This window comes from Accipiter gentilis, chromosome 26 (assembly GCF_929443795.1).
Source record: "Accipiter gentilis chromosome 26, bAccGen1.1, whole genome shotgun sequence".
NCBI classification, from domain to species: Eukaryota; Metazoa; Chordata; class Aves; order Accipitriformes; family Accipitridae; genus Astur; species Astur gentilis.
This window is the reverse complement of record NC_064905.1, coordinates 9,059,402-9,077,212: the sequence shown is the minus strand read 5'-3', so window position 1 is coordinate 9,077,212 and position 17,811 is coordinate 9,059,402. Positions and strand designations below refer to the sequence as shown.

Sequence of the window (17,811 nt, the reverse complement as noted above, 5' to 3'; positions counted from 1 at the left end):
ATTATATTATTCCCCTAGATTTGGAAGCTGCTGCCTGCTGCCTGAGCTGACGTTTTCTGATTATATCTGCAAAGGGCTTGTGCAGATCTAATTTCTGTCCCCCTGCATATTAATTCCCGCAGCTGGGCGCAATGTATCAACCCACTGACAGGACCTGGTAGGGAGGGGGGGAGAACCACTACCAAAAAAAAATTAAAGACGGGGACGGATCCATCTGCAACCAAGAGGAAAGGGGGAAAAAACTGGGGGGGGGGGGGGGGGGGGGGGGAGAAAAAGAGATGATTCCTCCAAATCCAACAAGCCTGGGGAGCACTGCATTCTTGAATCCTGCATTTTCTCTCAAAATGATGGTGTGGGCACTTCTGTTCCTCTCTCTCATCCAGTGGTAAGATGTGCTTTCTGATTCTGTTGCGGGGGGGGGGGGGGGGGGGGGGGGGAGGGAGGGCTGGGGGGTGAAGAATCTGTTTGCAAATTTGCAGAGCTGGGGTGAGAATGCCGGAGGTTTGGATAGTGACATTACATTCATCTATCTCCTAGCAGCAGAGCTCTTACAATGTTTTATTTCTCTTACAATTGTCCCTTGGAAATGGACAGGGAGGGTAAGCAGCGGGTGCGTGTGATGGTGGTACATGCCGGGTGTTTAACAGAATTTGATGCCATGTTACTGAAGCCTTTTATCTCGGAATTACTGTTTGCTACGGTGCATGGAGTTATAATACAGCTGTGTTTTGTGGGTAGAACGTGAGCGCGTTCGTGCTTGTTTTCCCCCAAGCAGCCCCATCATGGCTGTGCCTGGGCTGTGGGCTCCGGAGCCCCGGCCGCTCGCTCCAGCCGCCAGGAGCCAGGACGCGGGTTCAGGACCAAGGACAGAGACACGGATCTCCGCGGGTTTAGGAGCAAGGAGAGAGACGCGGATCTCCGCGCAGCCCTCCAAGGCAGGCAGCGAGGTGCTGCCGGCATTTCCCAGCTACTGAAAGGCTTTCCGTGCTGAAGGAACGAGCAGTGGGATGTAATAGCGGTCGCCGAGCGTACGAGACGAATGTTTACAATAGCATTTACCGCCCCACACTGACATATGTACTGCTTGAAGCCACCCTGTGCACGCTGCATATGTGTAGCGTATACATAAATGTGAAGAGGTAAAAATCTTAGCAGCAGAGGAAGCAGGAGTTTCTACGTGGATGAGTAGAAAGTGGGGGGGAGTGAGTATTGCTGCAGTGCCAAGCATTACGCTGAAGCAGGCGTTCTTGCAAAAATTCGTGGACTATGCATTTAACAGGTTAGAGGAGAAAGTAGCACCGCATTGCAAAGTACCTGGCCTTTCAAGTGGTAATAGACTTTTCCTCACAGCTGCATAAGCCATGTTGTCATTGATACACTAGAGAAGTTAGTGCCCACTCTCTTTTCTACTATTAATGCTGTATTCATACAGGCTCCTCATTCAAAGTTACCTTCTTTCTTCTCCCCTCCTTTTAGCTGGACACTACCACACTAAAAACTGGGTTCTTTCTTTTTGCCTTTTTATTTGTTTAAGAAAAATCAGACTTTGTAGCTGCTGTGGTAGGATTTTAGTTCCAAGCAAAATAAAAGGCCAAAATTATTGGCCAGGGAAATTAAAAGTTGCTGAGTTTTAGAGTAACTTTCTTCACACACAAAAAAAGGACTTTGTGAGGAATTCCTGTGAAAAGAAACTTAAAATGGTTGAAAATGGAGTAGGAAGCAAAATAAAACTTGTGAGCCTACCATGAGGGATACTTTGTTACTGGAGGTAAGACAGGTGTAATGTATCTCTGATTCTTACAGAATCGTTTATGGCTACTATGTGAATAGAGCAATAGAAAATGAACTTTTACAGGAATTCATGAACACAGGGTCTCAGATTATTTTGACATAAAACTTCCACTAAAATAATCCCAGATATTTAACACACTTCCTTCTTTTCACTCATCTTTCAGAATAATACAGCCTGAGAGGAATTTTGCCAAAATTATTTCATAAGCTTTACAAGAAACTCTTCATAATGCAAATTAAAGTTTTATCTCAGCAAAAGGTTCTGCTTTCTGTTAATAGCCATCTGACAGCCAAGGTGGTTTCCTCTGACAGCTTCCTAACCTCATAATTGTAAAGAATAAATAATAGACAGAGAAACAATACTAAAAAGCTACAAGTAAAGGGGAAAACTATCATTAGTACTTTAGAAAAATATTTTAAATGAGTCAACATGGAAATATGATTTTAATTCTAATAATCAGGACACTTTTCTCCTTCTGTCGTGGAAGAAACCTTGGTATTAGTTTTGGAAACTCATGGACCAAGACAGAGTTACAAAAGTTGAACTTAGATACCGTTTATTTATAGCCAGGATGAAAGTTTTTCTTTGTTAAAAACACATCAAACACTTCAGAAGGAGGGGAATATCATTGTATTATGTGTTGCTTGTCTAGGACACTGAAATTCTGAAAGGCCAATGCAACTGAACACTAATGTATGTGCTCCATGTTACGCATGTGAATAAATGTGTTGACATCAGTCAGAATACACGCAAAAGTATTTGCAGAATCTGATCAAAGTAAATGAACACATAAAAAACGATTACCAATATTGTGCAGAAGTTTTTCCCCTATTAATAAAAAAACCCTCACCTATATAAATTAATCGTTGCACAATTGTTGATATTTAGAAGATTAGAGAAAGAAGAGGAAAGTTAAGGCGTCATTCAGGCATTAAGGGAAGTAGCTAAAATTCTGGTATTGACTTCAGCAAACCATGATTTGAGTGAGTTCAGAACAAATGCCATATTAGAGCACTGCAGTATTTTACCTTTACCATAATTTTATGTATTATTTTTATTACATGCATAGAATACATCCCTACATTTGTGCATGTTAAAATTTTAGGAATTTTTTTCTTCCGATTTGTTTCTTGACATTCATAACTGTAGTGCAAACTTGCATGAAGTTCCCCCATCATCTATTACTGCGAGTGGTGCAACAGCATTGTGCAGTCCATCATATTGACTGAAGCTCTGTTTCAGTGAAAATCAGTCAAACCAATCTCCAGACCTCTGAAAATTGTGCATCAAAATCTTGGGGTATAGTAAGACATGAAATATGTAAATAAAATAGTTTAATATTTGCACACCTCAATATGGGGTTTGATTGGAACTAATTATTTGATTACACTTATTGAACATATAATAGGTAATTAACATGCTACATGTAATAGAGCTCACTGACCAGGAAAGTTTCAAATAGATTTAAAGCTATATTCTGCACACTATTTAAATATAGATTATATTAGTAATTTTTACATAGTCCTTAGCTTTAACAAATTGTCAGCAAAAATCACATGAACACAGTGCAAAGTAATGTCTAGGTGTGAAATGTTGGACACTAGCTACTTTTATTTTTTCACTCTTTAGTGCCCAAGTAGTGTCATGGCAATGTTTCTATGCTGCAGCTAGATATCTAAAACTGAAAACTGTCAAGACTGATCAGAAAAAAGCATAAACAAAGCAATCATTTTAGCACCAAAATATTTTGTTGATGTATTTTTACTAGTGAATTACTGAACATTGGAGTAAATAAAATTGTTTTGTTATTGTAAAGCACTAGCAGTGTCAGTTGGGTTCTTGCACTGTGTGATAACTGATATAATAACAACAATTAAAAGGGGCATGAATATCCTTGAGTTGAACAGTTATTTAGAATTACTGTACAGGTTGCTAACATCAGTCTGGTATTAATCCTGCAGCTGTAATTATTCATACACTAGCTTCCAATATTTTCACACAGTGTATAGCACTAAGTCAGAGGTCCCACTGAAGTCACTTGGATCGTTACTGGAATAAGATGTTGCTCAGTAAGAGATGATTTCTCAACTAACAAGGAATAGTTGCTTTTAAAGAAGTGTCATGACAGAACATGTGAATCTAGGTGCTGTTATATGATGACTTTATCCCTGTCTATGATACTATGAAATTGAATATTTAGTCCTGACTGGCCTATATACTACAGTGTTTGTTTCAGCAGAACTAAGGCTGTATGGACACAGGACCTGCACTCTTGAACATTTCAGGGGTAGCAAGGAGAGTGAGACTGCCTTTGAGTTTTTCATAGCCATGCTGCATTCCTGACTGCTATCAGCCTGGAACAACTATTGTAATAAAAAGACTACCAACACCACTGATCTAAAGTAGATTTGAACAATTAAGTAAAATTCTTACTATCTCATTATTAATAACTTGATGGGGCAAAAAAAAAAAAAGATTACAGACATTGTTTCCCTACTTGCAAGTATATAATGATTTGGAGATGTGAATTAAGCCCTTTAACTAACTTCTGCTTTAGTGACTATTCCACCTAACCATAACCTGCATATGCCAAAATTGATGTATTCCATAGTACTCTAATGAAAATGCAAATTGATGGCAGAAAGTCTTTCAGAAAGTTCAAATCCTTGAAAATCTGAGAAGTGAGACTTGTTACTAAAAAAATGTAGAAACTAACTACAATAAAAATAGCTTGGGAAATGAATCTACTCTTTTAATGTAGTATTTCCCATATGATTCATATTATATGTCTTCTTCATGGCCATGCAAATCATGCTTTTGGGTCTTAGTTTAAACTGTTCTTGATTAGTGCTGATCTGGGAAAAATATCCTGTTGATTTGGATTGTGGTCACATTGTTTTCCTCTTTATGCTACGTTTGCTCCGTTGGCATATGTCAAGAAATTCTGTAATAGTTGCACAAAAATTTAAAAGGGAAGAACATTCTGTTGGGAAAAGAAGTAAATATCTGGTCAAAGGAAACTCATTCCAAGTCTCAGTCCCAGTACAATTAAATTCTTACATACTTAAGTAATGACCACCACTTTCTCCAACAAGTACTGAATTGTGACTTGAAAGCATGAAGTATTAAAGGGTTAGATAAAGCATTAGACACAGGTGAGCAATAACAGATGCACATGCTTATAGGAAGGTTGATTTTTTTTCATATTCTGCCTCTTATGCCTGCTTAGAGTATATCTGTACTGACCAGTACAGTACCTTGGAGAGATAGATTCAAGTAAGCTCCAAAGCAGAGTCAGTTTTAAGGTCAACACCTCTGACTGGCACTGTCCTGCAATGTGGAGATGCACTAGCTCAGAGAAGGTAGCTCAGTGCCCTGTAGCCTTTTCCTTGTTATGTTCAGCCACTCTAGCTATAAAAGTTCTATATATTCCTAGATACAAAGATTCTGTTAGGGTGATCATTTGATTTTTTATTTTTTTTTTGTTTTGTTTAAATGTTCAACAGAATAACAAGAGCGTACAGTGGTTCTCTGCTTCATTGATACAGTCTGAACTGCTGCTTTACAGAGTATTGTACCTGAAGCCCCACTCACAGTCTTATACAGAAAAAGAGGTAGATTATGTGAGAATGGCAGTGAAGAATACAATGCTAGCTGGGGGCTTGCTTAAAATGAATTCAGGCTTAGAAAATAAACACATTAAAAAATGGTTGACATAGGGAAGTTAGAACTGAAGGGGTTTTTTTTTAATTTTCATGCTTTATAGCCTACCTAGTATTGTACTTTTTAAAGGGACATTTATTGCAATATAAATTCCCTTTAACACAGATGGTAAGGTTTGATTGCCCATTTTCCCAGTTATGTCTGCTAAGAAATCAACACCCTATCCTATACCTAATGCTGAAAATCTCAGCAGTTTTAGGAATCTCCTCACATGATGGGCCTAGTTTTAGACTCTCAGTAATCCTTGACCCACTGAAGTCAGTCTGTTGCTAAGGGAAAAGCCAGGACCTATATGGTATAAATTCTTAGAGGTAGTTATTTGTTCATAAGTAGGAACTGAGAAATAACCCAAAGTTAAATTATAACTTGATAAGAATCTTCAAGAAGTGTTTCTTACACTGCATAATGCTTTTACTTTTTGCAGAAAGCTCACAACCTACATTCCCACTATCTGATTTATAATACCTCTAACTACTTTTTTTCTTCACTCCTTCTTTTTTATTCTGTATGGAAGATGAGCTTAAACTTTACACTCCACTTCAGCCCATAGACTGTAATGTAAATTGATCTTAATTGACACTTTTTTTTTGTCTTGGCCCTCTGGACATAAAGGAATTTCTCCATTCAAGTAAAGGGCTTGCTTTCTGTGAATGAAAGTTCTGAACAAGAACTAGGGAGACTTTGTGGCAGTAAAAGAGAAAGAAACATGTTTGTTTATCTCTTTTTAGAAAAGATATGACAAGTAATGATAGAAATAGATGTCCAGGTAACTTCATTGGAAGTAGAGGTATGCTTCTGGGCTCAAAGGCGGAGGCTGTTTACTTTGAACAAGATACAGTCAAAATATGATGAATTAAAAGACTGCAGAAAGTACCAGGAAAGAATCCTAAATTGCAGAAAAAAAGTCCATCACCATAGTCAGGTAACTATAATTATTATTAGGCAAGGAAGAGACTATTTCATAGAATGAGACTAAAATCAAACTTGTTGAGCACTGATGAAATTAGGGACTACAGTTGCCCCTAGTGAATATATCCAAAGCATGAAAAACAGGGTGAAGAGCTATTTTAGCTGAAGGAGAGATGAGAAAGGAGCCACACAAAGGGTCCATTCGAAATGCACTGATGTTTTTAGACTTGAGACTTAATATGATGAGTGACTTCTGATGACTTAAAACTTAACATTCATTGCATGCTTCCTTTTGATACTGGGTTATGGCCCAAATTGTCATGATGTTAATAAAAAGCATACCACAAGAGTCTGAATTCACCTAGTGTGTACACCTATAGAGGCGTATTGTCTTTACAGGCATTTTATTTAGGTAAACTCCTGGCTCAGAAGAGCTCTGGTGCAGCAAGTATGAGCTTTGCTGTTGTTTGAATTGGGTCCAGTTTTCTATTTGTGATGACCAGCAGTAACCTGCTTGTTTGATTTTTCCAATTAAAAACAAATTCATCTTTGCACTAAGCCGGAAGGTGGAGAAAACAGCATTTAATTTTATCTTTGGAAACAAGAAAATAATATTACTAGCTTTTAAGCTTGTCATATGAAGTGGTTAGAAATTCATTTATATCAGAATGTGTAAACATCTCCTTCAATGTGAGAAATTTACAAAAAACCTATCTTTTTTTTAAAATTTTTTTTGCATCCATATGAAAAAAGATGGGAAGAGGGAGATAGTGGGTACATGTATTCACAAGTCCCAGCACCTACTAACTGGCTGAGACAAACTGAGGTAAAAGAGGGATAAAGGTGGTAGGTTGAAGAAAGTTATTGAAAGAACAGTGAGGATTACATCTAGTGTGATTCTGGGGTATTTGTATAGTTGTGACAGGAAATTAATATATGAGTCTTGTCAGACCGAATACCCAATATTCAGTCTGACACACGGTGATATCCTCTTATTTATATAACTGGGTAATATTTTTAACACAACTACTGTCAAAAACAGGAGGCTTTAACACTGCTGAAAACCACCAGTGACTGCAAAAGCAGAACAGAAATATAGCAAACACCTTCCCATGTAAATGACTACCTCAGCTGCATAATGTTTTTTCATGCGATGTCCTAAGCAACATGGAAAAAGTTGACTACAGAAGCATTAAAGGGCATAGAGCAGCCAGTGAAATTATCACTGGCTGCCTGAAAACTTATGAAAATGGTTTTCTTTCTAATAAGTTAGGTAATGTAGAGCCCAAAGGTTTATCTAGATTCAAAAAGAAGAAAAATACTTCAAAGTCCATTAAATTCAGTGGTAACATTTCATTGTAGGAAATCTCTAGCTGCATGTTTCTGGAAGCAGAGAGATTTTACCAGGGAAGCATCATTATATTCTTGCCCTGATCTTTTGCTCTTAGCTTCTGCTATTGGCATCTGCCAGATGCAAAATACATGGCACAAGGTATAGCTGATGTGACCCAGAGTAATCATTACATTATGATTACTGCAAAATGATAGCAGGTAATGGACCTTCAGTAATTTAGACAAGAATCTCAATTGCAACAAATGGTTATCATTAAGGAAGAAAAATCACTAATGTGTAAGTCAGATCTTCTTATCTACAGGATCAGGTGTATTTTTTCAGATTTAGTGGAAGGACATTTTCACACATATTCAGTAAAGTACAAGACAATGTGTAGGCCTAGCTGTGAAATCTGCCCATTGTATATGAAACTAAATATTACTCTTACAAAATAGAACTTTCTTCTGTTTGCAGACAGTCAACAAAATATTAAAGAAATAGTATTTTTACAAAAACTAAGCCAACATATACAGATTATTACCAGAAATAAAACATCAATATACAGGAAAAAAACCTATTTAAAAAAAATGAAGGATAATAATGAGCATTTGGAAGGAATGGAGTGAGAAGACGATATCTACTTTTTACGCTTGCATTAGCCCTTTCCAAATGATGCAGGTAATCATGTATGAAATTGTATTTTTTACTGAATGTCATCTTGGACTTTGGTGTGAACTCTTGAGATGAAAGGTTAGCTTTTTTCTGAGCTATTTGGCATCTTAAGCTTTTTCAATGCTCCATGTTCTACAGAAAAATACCTATGGTTCTCTACATTGATGAGAAATGCATCTTAAAGAGAATTTCATGCATACCCCAAATAACTTTCTGACAGAATTCCCTGAAAAACAGTGAGTGATATGAGAAAATGAGTTTTCCTTCAATAGTGATTCAATGTTATATTGTGTAACTCAAATAGCATGTTCTGGTCATATGAAGCTTTCGTTAATCTGTAGTAAGGTATCTTCAGATCTAAACAGAAATCTGCTTGCTGCAACAGATTGAGGATTATCTACTAAATTCCACTTTCATTAAATTCCCTTAGATTATTTTTCAAGAGAGAGAGAAAAAGATAGAAGGAGAAAGAATGAGAAAGAGAACAATTAAGAAAAATTAATATTGAGATAATGCTAGAAAGCCTTACGACACTAATTGATGTATTATTCAATATATTATTAAGTGATAATGCACTTCTGGGACGTACTGATCCCTGCATATATTTGATAAAGCTGGAGAAAGTATGACACCAAACCAGAATGAATTATACTCATAATGGTCAGATAAAGAGATCCGTTATCTCTTGGCCATTTTGTGTACATCCTATGAAAGGGTGGTATAAGCTGTACTCTACTTTTCCCCGCCAAAAACTGATGAAGACACAAAAGACTTCTGTGGATTAAAACTAAAAAGACTTCAATCAGGTGTACAGCAGATGCTGATGCAGGCAAGGGAGAACAGTTCATCAAGGAGTCTGTAATCATCTTTCCCTATCTGCTACCCTGAACAATGCCTCTGGTTTCTACTTTTATGGTTCTAAGGGCCGTTCTTCCAAAATTAGGCATTCAAACTTCCTCTGTGTGCAGAAAAGTAATCACCTGACCCCCCAAAATCAATAATATAATTCTATAGGCAGATCATTAGCTCATGCTTATTTGTGGTAATGGCCAATATTTTCAAACCAATTGCAAAACCGTTGCCCGCATAGATACCACAACAAAGGCAAACAAGCATACATATATCAGTGAATGAAGAATGCCACCAAATAATTGATTTGTAATTAAAATTACAGCCAGCTTGGCCTTCTACAGATGAATCACTGATAGCTCTTGGAGTTACTTAATACAGAGAGCAGGGACTTTAACTATGAGCCCAGTGAATAGGAGGCAGAACTGAAGGAGATACGGAAGTGAATTATGAAGGCTGGAATTATACAGCATTTTTAACATAATGACAAGAAGCCTGCTATTACTTCAAATAGAAAACCAGGGCAGGGATTCAGAAAGATGAGTTATTATGATCAAATTAACAAAGACAACAAATGCAGGGCAACCTTTTGCATGAAGTCAAGATAGCCTGTGTATATGTTTTGGAAGTTAGAGGGCAGGGAAATGCCACACTCAAATAAGAACACAAGTGAGAAAGCTGATAGTAGCTCTCAGTTATGCAGTAAAAGGAGAGAGAAGCAGAGAAAGTGACTCCCTTACTACAATAAGTAACTTTGGTTGGAGGAGTGGTCGTGCTGTAAGATGGCTTCAAAAAGATCAGGCATGTGATCCATGCAATAATACCTACACTGCCAAGAAATGTCTTGGTAGCTGAACTTGAAGACTGAAAAGACACCTTTTGGCTTCTGTATACATGACTGAAATGATGCATTTTGCTCCTACAGCCTGTGAGGACTGTGAACCTAAGTATGTTTGAGTATGACAATTTTGTTTTGTAATATAGTATAAAAAAAAAATCACTATTTTCTTGGAAGGTAAGGATTTGGAAGAAGAGAAGGTTGCCAGCAGTAAAATACTTGGAGGACTTTAAATACAATCACAAATATTACTGCTCTTTTATTGGCCCAAAATAATTAACTAGTATCAAAGTCTGCATTGTATTGAATAAACATACTGGATATTTGTAAGCTCTTTGGGGCAAGTACAGTCAAAATTACATTAACACTGGCTTTTTTCATTTTATTTCCCTGGTTTCTAAAGGAAATGCTAAAAAACCTCGCTAAGCTGATTTAAAGACTTAAAACATGCACTCAAAATGACTTAAAACCTTAATAAAGCTCTAATGCAACACATGAGATTAAAGTTGCCACAAATCTTTAGGGCCAAATTCTTAACTTTGGAGTCCAGCATGACTAACAAGGCTCTGAACACCACATTTAAGAGGCAATGGTGAGCAACATGAAAATATTCTTCTCTTCCACTGGTTAATGTGATACAGATATCTGCCTTCTTGATGTCAAAAGGGTATAAAACTTGTAAAAAAAGGTTTGAGCAACCTACTCTAGTGGAAGGTGTCCCTTGCTCATGGCAGGGGGGTTGGAACTAGGTGATCTTTAAGGTCCCTTCCAACCCAACCCATTCTAGGATTCTATGAAAACTAAGATACCTCTATTTTTCCCAGGTGAGGATAGCGTTTCTTTCCTCTCACAACATGCCATCACTGCCTCTAGAGAGAGTTCATTTCTCAGAAATTAAATTAAGCAATTCTAAATTATTTGCTATTAATATCCAACCATTTTTAACCACTTTTATACCCACTTAATACACTTTAACCACTTAATATCCAAACACTTTTATTCTCCCTGTACTTCTTAATAAGGATTATTTCTACAATGAGTTCCAGAATTTACTATTCAGTCATGTAGGGAATATATGTGTGAAAACAAACCCTATATAGATTTGATTTCAAAAGGGAGTAGGAATAATTTTAGCCTTACAGATTTCATAAAGTGGATTTTATTTTAAGCTTTGAAATAAAATTAATCTTTGGCCAGAAACCAAGAATTTTACCTCACATGGTAACTTTGAAAAAGTTCTGAGCATGCGAAGGCTTTTGGAGTTATTAGAAGAGAAAATTGTTTGCAGCTTTAATTGTACAATTTGCTAAGAAGAAAAAAAAAAAAAAGAGGAAACTTACTATATCTGTAAAATCAATTCTTCTGTTATGGTGCCCAAAGCACTATCTCTTTTAATCTCTCTATAGTAGATAAGCAGCAGAGGTGATTAAATTCAATGCAATATATATTCAGATTAAAAAATAAGAAATGTTTGTTATCTGCAGTTGTTACCTGCATATGCAATCTTCTGAGCTCCTCAATAAAACAGTAATGAAAGGATTTAATAAAAAAAAAACCCAGAAGTTAATAGTCAAATTATATCCAATCATAAATAGTATATATTTTAAATAGGACTTCTCATTTATAGTTTGCCTGCAAGAATTTCAAACAACATGTGAAGAATGTCTTTCTTTAAAAAGAGACGTCATGTCTGCAATGACACCTTGGGAAACTGGCTGAGGCAGTTAAACTAGGGTTCAACTCTGCAAGGTTTGAAGCATTCAAGCCTTCATCCAGGAAAGCACTTTCACTTGTGTTTAAACGCTTACCAGCATGGTTTTCTGCACCAGGATCAGAATACTGAGCAGTTGACAGTATGAAAAGCATAATCCTGGAAAATCTGACAGATATAAGCTAAAAATGCCAATATTCCTGCAAGTGTATTCCAGTTATGTCCTCTCTTCAAAAATATTTCACTGGTAATGTCTCCTGGAAAACTGTAGGGCTTAGAATAGCATTTGTTCTTTATGTAACAATTTTTTTTGAGGTAAGTTTGCCAAATTCCCCAGGGATTCAGGAGGATAAATTGCATATAGAAGTTTTGCTTCAGTGGCTTCCAGTGGAATTTGTTCTCATCAATACTCTGCCAATTATTTCTGCATAAGTCGAGCTATAGCAAGTAAAACTGAAGATGAATTTATCCATGTGGGAGATATGCTATGATTAGTAAAAAAATCTTTATCCTTCCTTAGCTTCTGCTCATGTTCCATTACGTTCAGGGGTTTGCCGTCTTTCCAAGTTTTCAGGTCTCCATCCTCACCTGATGTTCCCATCTGGCACCTGCTCGAGTCATGAAGACTCTTCCTGTTTTTAAAAAGTTCCTGATTATGCAGTTTGGATAAGATCCACAAAAGATCAACAAAATCTCTGAAGCATCATGGTGCCTTCTCTGCACCCATAGAAAATGGGGTCTGAAAGCATCTGGTTTTTGCCAATTAGCTTATTATTAGTTGCCATGATGCTTTGTGTGGCTGCCCTAAATAAAACTTCTTAGATCTTGCTTCAGTACTCACAAAGAGTACAATCTCCATAAATGACACCACATGGAGTTGGTCCTCACATCTCTTAAATGGAGCTCCCACAGCTGGGAATGGACTAGTTCAAGATGGCATAGTAATGTCAGGTGGTAGCAGCTGCCTATCAGTGCTTGGTCTTGTATCAATTCACCTTTAAAGCTTATTGCTGTCATGCCATGGTGGATGCTCCATAGAGCACTGAGAAAGGGCCAAGGGAACCTGCTGAGGATCTGGACAATGTGGCCTGAATATATCAGTGTTTTGGTTTACATGTGAAACAGTCTCTGCAGCACATTTAGTGGATCCTTTGATTTAGCCACAGTATAGAGTGCAGCAAAGATGAAGAGAAAAAAAATATCCTCTTATATAATCTTTGAATTGAAGGAAACATTTTTACTTCTATATGTCTTTCTGTACTTTGTATCATTCTCTGTAGCATTTTCTGCACTCTATATTATTCCATTGCTAAACATATTTTGAAAATCTAGTTACATGAGACTACATCTCCTAGACCTTAATGTGGTTTCTCTCCTCCAGGAATATCAGAAATAAATCAGTAATAGTTGTGCCTTATAAACTTGGTTCCCAATGCAGTTTTTCAAAATAATGTTTTTGGAGTATGTTTATGGCTACTTCTACTGCTATTTCTGACCCTTGTAGCCAGTTCCTTGTGTTAATCAAACCCACTCTTAGCTTCTACTTGTGCTCGTTCTGATTCTCAGCCTCTTTTTTGAGGTATGAGGCATCCATCCTTACCTACCCCTGAATACCATCTACTTATTTTATAAGTTTCTTTTCTCTTTAAAAGTTTCTTTCCTTTTACAAAGACAAACTTCTCTGATCAAAATCAGAACAATGACAATTTATAAAATAAAATTCTACTATACTGATGAGAGACAGTCAAAAAACATATGACAAAATATTTCTGGAGGAAAAAGAAAAGTCTGGGAGATATGTGTTTGTATGTGTGTGAAATAGAAATTACTCCTATTTTCCTGGTGTTTTGACTAGCCTTAATAGTCACATTTAAATATAAGGTATGGGAAGACAGGCTTTGCAGTGATCATTATGCCCAGCCCACTCAAATGTCAAAAATTTCAGAGCTAGGTAGAATTTCCTTGTTATGTTCCTTACATTTTACTTATTGGAGACCGATAGAAAGACCAAAAAGAGAGAAATAAGACACTGAGTGAACCCATACACAGTTTCTTCTCATTAAAATAGAGTCACCATATTATTTATTAGTTAGAATCATTAAAACAATTTACTGTTTTTCAGAAAAAGATTTTGAAGATATTGCATAAAAAGCTGAATATACTTAATAGTAAGATTTTTCTCTCTGTGGAATAGATACCAAACTATATGTTCTTTTCCTGCACCCCAGCATTTCTTTCTGAAATTGCGTTCCACAACATTTGTCATAGTGGGGCATAAATAGGAAAGGAAGACCTAGAAGGAACATTTGTAAATTGTAAAACATAGCCCTGCAATACAACATTGCCATTGCTAATGACAGGCCACAGTCTTCACACTGAGCTTGCTAGGCCTCAGGACAGAGGCTTGTCAGGCCTGCTGGGTCTGAACTTTTCTTGACCTGCCCACGGCTTTGTTTTACTTGGTTTAGCTGCCACAGCAATTTCTCTAATTGACCAGGCATCTATGGGTAATTTGTTTGACTTTTTGTATGGTACAACCATAGTTTTATAGAGAGAATAGTAACAAGCAGTGACTCTGTGAAGAATGAGTTATTTACATAGTTATGTAGTGAGGAGAAATACAAGCCTAGTGCACAGCAGGGGCCTTGAGAAGTGCACATAGGATGCAGCCTATATAGAGGGGTACAGGCATAGGGTGACATTGCCATTGAATAACCCTGCCTGGGTGCTTATTACAGCAGAGGTGCTAATGATCCTTATCCAGAAGCTTAGGGTGTTCGTATGCCTCACAGAATTAAGGAGACCCTGCCATGAAGCCATCCCAATAGTACCAAGCACCAAGGAAAGTCCATCAGAATTCCACAACAAAAGCAACTCAGGCCATTTCATCAAAATAAATAAATTCCATAGGGAAAATTCAGGCACACTTGTTGACAATTTTCCTACTCATCTGACATAGAGACATTAGCTTGCCACTTGCATTCTTAATGTATCACACAACTACCCTGTTATCAGAGCTAAATTCCACAACCACCCCTGCACAGTCTGTTTTATGAGTATGAGTGCAAACAGCGTCTTGCATGATATAAGTTGGTTTATGTGGGAACACATGGGTTACTATTGGTTACCATGCATTAAAAAATGAAGTTAAATGAGGAACATTGTTTTAAAAAACCCAACAAAAATCAGTTTAATTTTCACCATTTGCTTACACTCATTTTGTGAATGAGTTAGCTTCATGACGAGTTAATTAAAGACATGTGTATCAAGCAGCTATTTTCTGTTCATTCAGCTCTTTCTTCAAGACACATTTCTATCTAGAGGTATCTAGATAATGATACCTCTATTATCTGAAAGTAGTGAGAATTAAGAATATATTCAGAATAAACCCATAGCGGTTATAAATTTATTTTTGACTGGCTCCCTAATCATTCAGGGTTTACCTGACCCACTTGGTTTACAAAAGATATGGGTTATAAGGTTGCTGACAAGTGCAGTGGAACTGCGATTCCCAGCAATGGAATGTCATTTCCTAAAGGATGATTAGTGATTGTTCTTCCTCCATAATGAGATGGTTTACCTTCATGCCTAGTCTTCACAAAACACAAATAATAAGGCACATTTATGTGCCTATTTATGGTGTAAAAATGGTTTACGCTTACATGTAGAGATGATATAACTTGGCTTATTATAACAAGTAGGAGACTAGCCCTTTAACTAGGGTAAGCATTCAATGTTCCTGACTCCCAGTCCAACACTGGGAACACCACATTATAGTGTTTTGCTGTGTACTGAGACATAGAAGACAAAAATGAAAACATTCCCTGACAGATTTAATTCTAACGAGCATTTATATTCAGTTTAACTTGAATTTTAAAGCTCACATCTGTAGACAAAAAAAAAGGTGTTCTATATCTCAAAAAATGCTCAGGAGGATTACTCAATAAGCAAAACTGCTGACATTTCTCACACCTTACATGTTTGGTTTTAAACATTGACGGATAGTGATGTGAAGATGACTACATCATGAATGATTGATTCCAGAAGTGACTTTCTTCTGGGTGAAATTACCATGCTGACAAAATATAGAAAAAAGTTGTGCAAGTATTCTGAAAAGCCATGAATATGAATACCTCATAGGGTATTACAGAAAAGAATCTTTCATTTTTCAAATCTAATTGAGCAATAGGATTGGGGGTTTTGAGCTAAAGTTTAAATAGATGGCTGGAGGGCATCCATGTTTTCCTAATCTTACTCACTGAGAACAGAATTAAGCTTTTTTGCTCCTCTTGTTAATTTATAGTGAGATTTTAGAACAATCTTTTCTAAAAGCAATGTACCTTATTGGGGAAGAGAAATTACGTATAATACGAACAGATGACAATTACATACAATAAAACACAGCCAGAAAAAATAAAGAGAGTTCACACTAAAAAAAGACCTAGTCAGATCATATTTCAGTAATGGCCATTAACTTCACTCCTTCTCTTGAGCTCTCTCAGCTGTAGTGGATATCTGCATGAGCTGAGTAATAGCAACAGGCAAAAATCATGATCCAAGTGCCTTAGAATTCACATGCAGAGATGCATAGAACAGTTTTAAAAGAAACAAAAAAGATGAGAGAAGGGGATAAGAGGGGAGGGGAGAGGAAGGTAAACTAAAAAATAAACCTTCTTAGGTTTACGTAACTCCAAGGTTATATCTTTTACAATTAGATATTGCTAGCTAATTTTAAATAAAGTAGAAGATCAACTCAAGCTATCCCTATGATGCAGAAGAATATCTGAACCTATTTCTGTCTTTTCTGTTTGTTTCCATCTAATGCTTTCCTTCACTTACCACTAAAATGAATAGCCATAACCGCAGTAAAGAGATAGGTGAATAGATTATATAATCTCCAGTAAATAAAATGTAAGAAAACATATTCATACAAAATTCCAGCTCAGAAAAATTTGAATCTTAATCATCTTAAGTTATGAAGGCTTATCTGAATCATCTGATCACATCTTAGACTCCTCCAGAGTTCTCATAAGTATAAATGCTGCACTTCAAGCTCAGGCTGTTCAAAATGAATGATGTGTGCTTGTTTCTATAATTATGTCTCTTGTTCCCTTACTGGCTTTACAAGTTTCTTTCATCCCTCTACATTTTGCTGTCTTCCCTGGGGGTACCATATATTTCTTCTCCTTGCCACAAGTTTTATATTGTGGTGTAATTTGGTTTCAGTCAATTACATTGGCCTGTTCTGATGGATCTGAAAATGGAAATCCTTTATCAACTTATTTAACCAATGTGCCTCAACTGTCTGCTGGAGAAACTGATTCTAGACAGGGTGCTACATTTCAGCTTTTGGTTCTTTGCCAGGACTGCTAACATAGGTCCCTGTTTCTGGTAATTTTGGTGAAGACTGGCCATGAGCCCATTTTGTTGGTACAAGGAATATTTAAAAAGGGACAATAATCCTCATGCTCACTAACAACTTGAATCCAATCAGTTGTGCAATGCAAAAATTGCACTGTAATTTTTCAGTACAGTGAACTAGAAAACAGACTCTCAATAAATGCACTCCAAAGGGCTTTTTTTAAAAAGGGTTTTCACAAACTTACAGGAAGGAAACAAAACTTAAACCAAGTTAAATTTTTCATTTTTAACCTTTCTGTGTGAACACTTGCTGTAGCCACATTCAGCTGAATCTACAAATATGGAAAGTAGATGCTTTAGCTATAACTATGAAGGGCTAAAATTTATAAAGTGATAAGGTGCAGTAGCTAATGTGAGTGTGTGTCTTGGGGAAGGTGTAGAATGACTGTAAGATAAACCAGTCTGCTATGATGGACAGTTTTATAATGACTAATACAAAACATCATTGCCATGTAATATTTTATAAGTCTGTGAAGAGGTTTAAGAATTAGACTGCTTTACTCAAAATGGCTGACAAGTACCAGTGAAGATACTGTGAGATGTTGAATAACTACAAGGCGGCC

At 36.7% G+C, this 17,811-nt stretch overlaps 1 protein-coding gene across 3 annotated transcripts in view; it reads left to right on the top strand.

Moving 5' to 3' along the window:
* The first annotated feature begins 267 nt into the window (after nucleotides 1-267).
* The window catches only part of GABRG2 (gamma-aminobutyric acid type A receptor subunit gamma2), a 77,171-nt gene continuing 59,627 nt past the window's right edge, over nucleotides 268-17,811 (top strand). For 2 of the 3 annotated variants that reach the window (XM_049829317.1, XM_049829316.1), the window contains exon 1: nucleotides 268-385. In XM_049829317.1, coding sequence (XP_049685274.1) covers nucleotides 279-385 — 107 coding nt within the window. In that variant the 5' untranslated portion in view covers nucleotides 268-278. Of the gene's footprint in view, nucleotides 386-494; nucleotides 600-17,811 lie in introns of those variants that run through there. The other variant, XM_049829318.1, reaches the window with a different exon arrangement.